Genomic DNA, 8893 nt, shown 5'->3' with positions numbered 1-8893 from the left:
GCACACGGCGCGCGTCAACAGCGGCGATCACAAGGCTTGTCCGCATCGCGTGCGCCCGGACCAGCTGCACAGTAATCAGGGAGGGCGACGAGGGAGCGAGGCTCCAAGAGGACTCTCCACCTGAACATATACACGTTGCGTTTGGCTGCAGCTCTCAGACCCACGTCTACGTCACATTTGAGTCCTTTTTTTAATTAATTAATTTTTTGGAGCGTGTTTTTATTCCAGTTTGTCACTTTTTGGGGTTTTTAATTCGTCGCTCTCCAAGAAGCCAATCAATCATGTTCAAGAAGAAGGACCCAGAGAGAGTGCGGCTGATATCGGGCTTGACCAGCGCGCACACCGCCGTGTCGAGGTAAACTTTGTACTCTTTAATTTGTGCACTAAATTGGAATATAACAACAATTCACGTCCGTTGACCAATTAACTCTCACACGCGTTAATCTGACTGTTCAGGGAGCTTTATTATGATATATATAATATATATATACACACACACACAAGTAACTCCGTAACTCGTGAGTGTATATCAAACATTTGTGGGGGGAGAAAAGGAAAAAAAGAGTCAGTCATGTTGTGCAGTTGGCACTGTCTTTGCCCACGTTACCTTGTTCCACACGGGCTGCTCACGGGCTGCTGCTCTGAGAAGCGGTGCGCAAACCACTCGCAGCCAAGTGGCGCAAAGGTGGACTTCAGTTATCACCGGTGTCAACGATTGGTTTTAACATCCCTCTTTATAAATCATCAGCTCAGTTGTGTAAATATGTGCCTCCGCTTGAGGGAAAACACCCTAAAGTTGTTCTCAGGTTGCATTCTACAACTAAATCTACCTTTTTTTTTTTTTTAAATTTCAAGGAAAACAAACTAATGATTTTGCATCCACTCATAAAGTTTATTTAATTTGTTCTTATTTCTAACAATTCATAAATCTTAAAAAAAAGAAAACCCACACAATCTGATCTGCAGTCATACTGTTGGTATCTGACACTTCCGGTATAAATAAACATCCCAAAATACAAGCTGTCGACTCCCTTTTAATCCATTTATTCACCTTCATCAGTCTGGGCTGAGCCGGGCCGAGCAGGCGTCCGAAATCACACAGAATAATGAACATCGATCCCCAAGTTACTCCTACTATGAGCACCCATCCGAACCAGTGAGCTCACCAACTATTCTTCATGTACTGCAGAACGAACTTGTTTTCACAATATTCATGGTCCAACGGGTACTGGACGGATGTCTAAAGGGGAGCAGAATTCGTATTTATTGCCCAATTTTTTTTACGATAAACTCATTTATACAACAAGAAATGCAAAACATTCTCTTCAGACATTTATTGATTTTGCTCTCTGAACTTTTGACAAATATTTAACAAATAATAAGAACTAATTTATCGGTTAAGTGAAGCAATAATGGTCGTTTTCATCGCCATCATGACGACTAACGAATGTTAAAGAGCCGCAGTCCCACCGAGCCGCTCCATTCAGTCTGATTTTAATTACATTTTTTAATGTACGTCCAGTTCGCCCAACCAGATGGCGTCGCAGGTAGACACCACCGGCTCCATCAAGCATTGCCATGACAACAGCCACGCCCGGGAGGATCGTGAGCGGGAGAAGAAAGTGGCCAAGCGGAGGTTGTACGTGGTGTCCGCCATCTGCCTGGTGTTCATGATCGGTGAAATCCTCGGTGAGTCGTTGGGCTTCCCGTTGCTCTTTTCTCTCGTATAATTGAATCCATTTAGGTTTAAAAACTGGATTCAGAGTTTTCAGGCGCAGGACGTCTCGTCTCCGGAGCGACACGCATCCAAACATTTAACCAAACCAAACTCACACAACGGCCCAGGACTTCATGTTTTATGTGTGAAAGTAAAAAAAAAAACGTTTTATTGCTCTTATTTCACAGATTTTATTTAGTTTTTGTTTGGCCAGAGCTGCAATGTGGCACATTCACATCCACTGTGTTGACATGGAAATATAGTATTGAATTAGAGTTTTAACATTCGGTTTGTATGGCTTTGAAACGCCAACAAGGATAATTTAAAACCAGATTTAACTATAATTCACGATGCACTAAACCATCTTAAAAGTAAGTCCGTGTACAGTTTATCTCTTTTAAACATCAGTTTACTCTCCCCCTCCATAAAATCTAATTATTGATCACCGAAACTTTAATTTCCAACCTAAAATGTGATCCAGAGTTAATGTTAAACTTGAGGAGGGTTCACTTTTAGAATTAAGATGTATTTGAATTGGCATTTACTCATTTTAAACAGAGTTTTTCCCAACTCAATAAGAACTATTTACATTTAAGATTAAATGTCACTCATTCAGACACCTCCATCTCACTATTTCGCCTTTTCGTCTTCGTGTCCTTTCACTTCTCCTGCTTCTCTACTACTTCATTTTATTCTTCAAAATGTGGTGACAGATGTTCAGTTCTTTCCTCAACTTTCTACATAGCGACACTTATGTGTGCCATTTTGTTGGTTTATTTAATTAAACAAAAGTTAATTGAATTATGACATTCTGGTGGTTTATTCAGCCTCCTCCACGAGTATCAATCCAACATGTCAGCAGTGCGCTGGTTTAATATTAATGCAGACTGATGGTCTGTCCTTCTGAAGGTGGCTATTTCGCAGGCAGCCTTGCGGTGATGACGGACGCCGCCCACCTGCTCGTCGACTTCATCAGCTTCCTCATCAGCCTGTTATCCCTCTGGCTCTCCTCCCGACCTGCCACTCACAAGCTCAGCTACGGATGGCATCGCGCAGGTACGACCGCCGCCTCCTTTTGCTGGAGAGCACGAGGCCTCCGGAACGCCGGGAGCCGAGGCCCTCAAACAACCACCGGGGTTATAGACGAGGAACCGATCCAGAATTTTGGGGCCGAAGGTCACTGTCGCGAATTCCTATGCCATTTATGACGATTTCACGAAAATGGAAAGGAAAGAAAAGATCAATGTCTGCGATATTTTGGATATTTTTGAGATGGAACTGAACTGAAAGTGAAACTCACCTGTACAGAAGAGAGAGTAGATGCATTTCTACGTCTTAATTGGCTTTACGATGAAGTGATGAACGTTTTCTAAATATAGCGTACGCATCACCGGAAAGGTGACGTCATTCCGTTGATTCAGGCCGACTTTCTTTTATTTTTTTTATTTTAAGATGAATTGTAAGTGTTGACTGACGTCGATGAGACGCTTTGACATCTCAAGCGGCTCGGCAGTGCGCGGCCACAACATTATGGTTCTCACGTTGCCTCTCACCAGTGCAACCACAACAAGTTGGCTTGAGAGCTGTGGTGCATTCGCAGTCCGAGCAGAACATCTGTAAAGTGCTGCTCTGGTAATTAGAGACGAAGGAGGAGTCGACCTCGGACAGTTTAACGAAGTCTCGTCCCTTCATTTGACTTCCATATCAAGCAATTTTCAAGTTATTATTTGTGCCATTTGGAGTTAAATTCTGTTATGTGGGGCAGATATCAGTCAGTATTTTCCCCCCGACGTGTGATATTTATTTATATTATGCTCCCCCCCCCACCCCCCCACCCTTAATTTGTCCTCCCATGCAGAGATTCTGGGTTCTCTGCTGTCGGTCTTCACCATCTGGCTGGTAACGGGGGTGTTGGTTTACCTGGCTGTGGAGCGCCTCATCAATAATAACTACACCATCGAGGGCACCATCATGCTCATTACCTCCGGCTGTGCTCTGCTGGCTAATATCGTGTGAGTGAAATACGCCATCGGCTTTCATTTGTGGCGCTTTTATCGTCTTTGAATGCTCCCCATTTTTAATTAAAGCAATATACCGTATCTACTTTGATGGACTCTTGGGGAGGGAGGGAGGGGTGGGGGGGGGTCTGTGCTGTGGGATGTTTATATTTAGAGCTGATTTAGAGTCGCACTTTGAAAACGATGTTCTGTGTTCCTCCCCCTCCTAAAGCATGGCCCTCATCCTTCACCAGTCCGGCCACGGCCACAGTCACGGGGGGCTCGCCTCACACGGCCACGGCCACAAGAAGGGGAGCGAGCGCCACCCCGCTTCGGACCACACGCACCAGGGAGGAGACCCGGCCGACGCCGAGCAGAACAGGGCCGTCGACGGTACGGTTCACGGGAGAGAAGATAGTGACAAGCCGACGCGTCCTAGATATCCTAGAAAAGCTATTAATCAGAAATATGAAGGACAAAACGCTGACGCCACGCTGAATTGCTGGCTGTAGAATTTGAATATTACCAATCGTGTGTGTTTATGTGTGTGTATGTGTGTGTGTGAAAGGCTGATGCTATGCCAAAACCCTGGAATGAGTAAAAGTTTGGGACTTTTTCAAGGTTTGTTGGAAAACTGACGCTGTACCGAATTTCCGGCTTAAATGCCTCTCATCCCGAGCTTTCCAAAAGAACAGCAGGCCCCCTACTGGTGACATATTCTATATCAGGATTTGGGACCCCTTGATTAACAGTGTGTGAAATTTGTGTGTGTTGTCAAAAATATGAGAATGGAAGCAAATTGGTGAACTGGAAATGGTTTCTGTGTTAGTTGGTTAGAGCTGCTGTCACTTTGAATTCAAAACATGTTGACCAATACATTTAATATAAACCCGAGAATAGAAAAAGGCTTGAAGGACAAAAGTTCAACATAAAATTGTAGAGTGCTAATAATGTGTTTGGAGGAGAATGTGCTAATGAATTGTCTAACGTCCCCAGTATCTGTATACGAACCTGACGCTTACTGGCAGGGTTCTTACGGTCATGGAAAACCTGGAAGTCATGGAATTTTAATATTGTTATTTCCAGGCCGGTAAAAGTCCTTGAAAAAAAGACATCACAAAAGTCATGAAAATGTGTTATATTGACATGTTCATTTACGCTGAGTCAGGCAATTTTTTTTTCTTTCCGCGCTGTGAATGACTGCGAAGCTCGTAGGCCATAGCAACAGTAGCTCCGGGATGATCCACTATCATGTACTGTATACACCGAGATTTCACAATTTTTGGTCATGGAGATTTGGTTTAAAGTCCTGGAAATCCACTGGTCAATGTGTATGAACCCTGCACTGGACCGCTTGTGTTTCAGGGGGGCGGGTCCAGCAGCACAACGCCAGCGTGCGAGCGGCCTTCGTCCACGTGTTGGGAGATCTCCTCCAGAGCGTCAGCGTGTTCCTCAGCGCCATCATCATCTTCTTCAAGGTCAGCGTTCTCTCTCGGCGTGTGCACCGAGTGTGGGAGGTCTGCAGCGTGAAAGTTAATTTGTGTGCTACTGGGTTTGTTGCTGCACGTCAGCGTTTTACAACGTTGTTCAGCAAAGTTTTCTGTGGTTTATTTTTTTATTTTTTTGCAGATTTGACATTTCCTTCCCAATAAAGCCACCGCTAACCTAAATCCTGCTTCACTTAGTCGATGCATTAGCTGCGAGAGGTAAATCAATGTGAAGTAAAGTGTCAAAGTTTGCAATTCAAGCTTTTTCACCATTCGATACAAACGCTAAACGAAACTCAGGACAAACTACAAATAAAATGCAACATTTCTTTATTTCTAACCCTAAAAAAATAAGCCCAAACCTCTTAAAAGTTCCTTTAGTAACTATTATTACTTGTGATTTAGAGATACAACATTCTACTCCAATTAAAGATTGAGCTGAGGCATTAATTGTCATATATTCCCATCAGTGATGAAGGTTTAAAAAAATAATGTTACAGAAGAGTCGCCCCCTGAATATGATGAAGATGATCTTCGTCTTCTTCCAGCACTCTGTGTGTATTTCTCTGTGCTAAAAACACTCCCACGATGAGATGTGTGTGTGTGCAGGAAAGATGGCGCCGTGTGTTCTGGACCCCAGCGTCCTCGTTGGGGTCCCGTCTGCACAATGTTTTGCTCCTCTTAAATAAAATAAAAAAAACACTTCAATAATTTGCAAAAGTCCCTCAAGCCTCCACAACTATGACTGGAGAAAAGAGAAATCTTTAAAACTACTTCAGCTCTAACCTTTTGATGCCTTGGCCGAGCCCAAATATACCGTCTGCGTTTATTTGTTTTGTTTCAGCCTGAATATAAGATGGCGGACCCCATCTGCACCTTCCTGTTCTCCATATTTGTCTTGTGCACCACCTTCACCATCCTGAGGGATATTCTCCTCGTCCTGATGAACGGTGAGGCTCTGAATCCCCCGGAAACGACGGCAGCGCGCAGAGTTTGCAGCTCTTTCCTCTCTTTTTGATTTATTTTGCCGCCTCATCGTTTCCCTAAGCCGCACATGTTCCCCGTGTCGCTCAGGCACGCCGGCGGGGATGAAGTACGGCGAGGTGCGCGACGGTCTGCTCGGCGTGAAGGGGGTGAAGGCGGTCCACAACCTTCACATCTGGGCCCTCACCATGAACCAGACTGTGCTGAGTGCACACGTCGCCATTGGTGAGATGAAACGCTTCACTTTCGGCATTCTGGAAAATTTGTACGCGGCAAGAATGCCAAGTTCAGGCGTCGGCTGAAATTTAGAAAAAAATAATAAAATCTGAGGCTCTCGGGCCTTTTATATGCTTTCAAATATTTATTCTCCTGGAGATCAACTTCTCAATTAATGTCATAACTGCCGAGTCGACTCTTCCCTCCTCCTTTTGAGTCATTCTTTACATCTGCATCCGGCACTCATTCACGTCAACGATGCATTCAATTCATGTCAATTAATATCCCCCTCGGACTTTATTAGACCGGATTTGTTTGTCAGATTTTTGCTTATCTATAAAAAAACTTTCTGCCCATACAAAATATTTCCCACATGTCTGTTCTCTCAGAATCATGATATCTTGCTCTATAGTCTGTGTGGTAATATCCCCTTCAGCCCGTCTGACAGGAGTGCGCTGCTGTCCTATCGGAGGTGGACGTTCAAAGCCAACGTAGAATCCTCCGCCTCCCTCGGTTTCTCGTGGATAAAAACTAACCGGATCAAATCATATTTAATGTCAAGGGGGGAAAAAAGAAAACTGGACCCTTGGTGTAAAACTTTTTTAGATGTCTTAGTTTGAAAAGTAATCCGGAGTAGAGCTGTCTGATGAAGGAAGTGGAGTAAAAAGTTAGTTTTATATTTAAAAAAAGCTGAATTATATTGGAGTAGAAATAGAAAGTTGCACATGAGCAAAGGTTGCGTGCTGCGGCATATTAAAACATTAAATAGCTGAGTTTTTTTCAGCGTGAGAAATACGATGTGTGGCGGGAGTGCGTGACTTAAGACCGAAATGCGTGAGTCTCACGTTCAATGCGTGACACTTGAGAGCCCTGCGTTTATCTTTTTCACTACTTGCGTTGAAAGAGTTTAAACTCACTCACTCACTCACACACACACACACACACTAAGTCATGGTCATTGAAGATGTTACACATGTGTACACCCATGCTAGAAAATAGATCGTGTCACGCACGTATCTACACACTGAGGCGACTACAGATGCGTTCCGCTGACATGTCCTCCATCCTCTCCTCCGTCCTCTCCCCTCCATCCTCTCCTCTGTCCTCCGTCCTCTCCTTCCCACAGACGAGACGGTGGACGCTCAGACTGTCCTCAGAGAGATGACGCAGGCTTGCGTCTCCTCCTTCAACTTCCACTCCGTTACCATTCAAATGGAGAGGCAGGCCGACCTGAAGCCCGGCTGTACCATGTGTGAGGACCCCAAGATGTAGGGGCGTGGCTCCGCGGTCCTTCACCCCCCCCCCCACCCCCGCCCGAGCCCATCGGCACACTCTGCCGGGCTCCGACGTGCCGCAGCATCCGCACTGCCCACCGGTTCCTGAGGTCTTGTGTTCTTACCGTGACGTTCACGCCAAAGACGTGTGACCGAGTGCCCTCGGTGCCCCGTGTGCTGATGGGCCCCAAGAAATATTTAGATTGAAACTAGAACGTGCCCGAGTGAAGGGCGAGCGCTCTCTCACGATTTAAATACTTTTAGAACAAAGGCTCCTCTATGCCCACAACGATCCCGTCGTGTCAACTAGATAATTAATTTGCTTTTTCAGTGTTTTTGTTGAACTATAAATCAAAATGAACTGTATCGACTAAATTCACCCTTTTTATGAATCTATACATTTTTACATTTTTGTTAAATTGGCGTCAAACACTCGATTTATTTAAAGGAAATTGCTCAATTTAAAATATAATGCAGTCAAACTCAAGAACTTCTCATTTGATGTTATCCCTTCAACAACAGGCATACGTAGGCATGATTTGCTCTGGTGTCGTGTTTGGGGGGAGTAACTTCTTTAAATGTGCACGTGGCACTTATTCACCTCAGCGACGCATTAAATCATTTTTAATAAATATGTAAACCCCTGGACTTTAGTAACTTATATCCCACAAGCCTGTGTTCTCTGAGAAGCTGTAATATTTTATATTATTGTTACAGCGATAAATTTATAATATAATAAAAAAACTCCTAATCGAGCAAAGGCTGGAGTACTGGTGGTCATCATTGGCAAATTGTTAACTTTATATGTGACTGTGATACATTTGCTGTTGATTATTTATAGGGGTGGTTCATTTATGTGATTAAAATATATATATATATTAATTACACACTTACGGTCTGCTCAATATCCTAAAAGCACATTTTTAACTACTGTGGTGACCTTATTTAAAGCAATGCGGCCAATGAGAAAGTACCGTCTGTTTTGAGCATTAACCAATGAAATCAAGACATAGGAGACAGCCATTTGCACACAATGTGGTATGAAAATATCAAACAATAGGTACTTCTATTTGGTGATTAATACACCAGCATTCTCAGAAGTACTGTGTGTGTGAGTGATGAGAGCATCACATGTGTGTTCATTAGTGTCTCGCCTTTGCATTTTTGTACAGTTTGAAGGCAAAATTAAATATTCAATAAAATATTCCTTTTCCAATA

General features: G+C 43.8%; 1 protein-coding gene across 1 annotated transcript; it reads left to right on the top strand.

Moving 5' to 3' along the window:
• Nucleotides 1-8893, top strand: LOC130192760 (proton-coupled zinc antiporter SLC30A8-like). Its single transcript, XM_056412900.1, has 9 exons — nt 1-355; nt 1523-1689; nt 2627-2773; nt 3576-3729; nt 3947-4107; nt 5080-5192; nt 6046-6151; nt 6276-6410; nt 7528-8893. Exons 1-9 carry the CDS (start codon nt 282-284, stop codon nt 7671-7673), a joined length of 1203 nt encoding a protein of 400 aa, XP_056268875.1. The 5' UTR covers nt 1-281; the 3' UTR covers nt 7674-8893.

The sequence above is a fragment of the Pseudoliparis swirei genome, chromosome 1 (genome assembly GCF_029220125.1).
Source record: "Pseudoliparis swirei isolate HS2019 ecotype Mariana Trench chromosome 1, NWPU_hadal_v1, whole genome shotgun sequence".
Classification (NCBI taxonomy): Eukaryota; Metazoa; Chordata; class Actinopteri; order Perciformes; family Liparidae; genus Pseudoliparis; species Pseudoliparis swirei.
The sequence above is the reverse complement of the archived record's forward strand: the minus strand, read 5'-3'. Positions and strand labels throughout refer to the sequence as shown.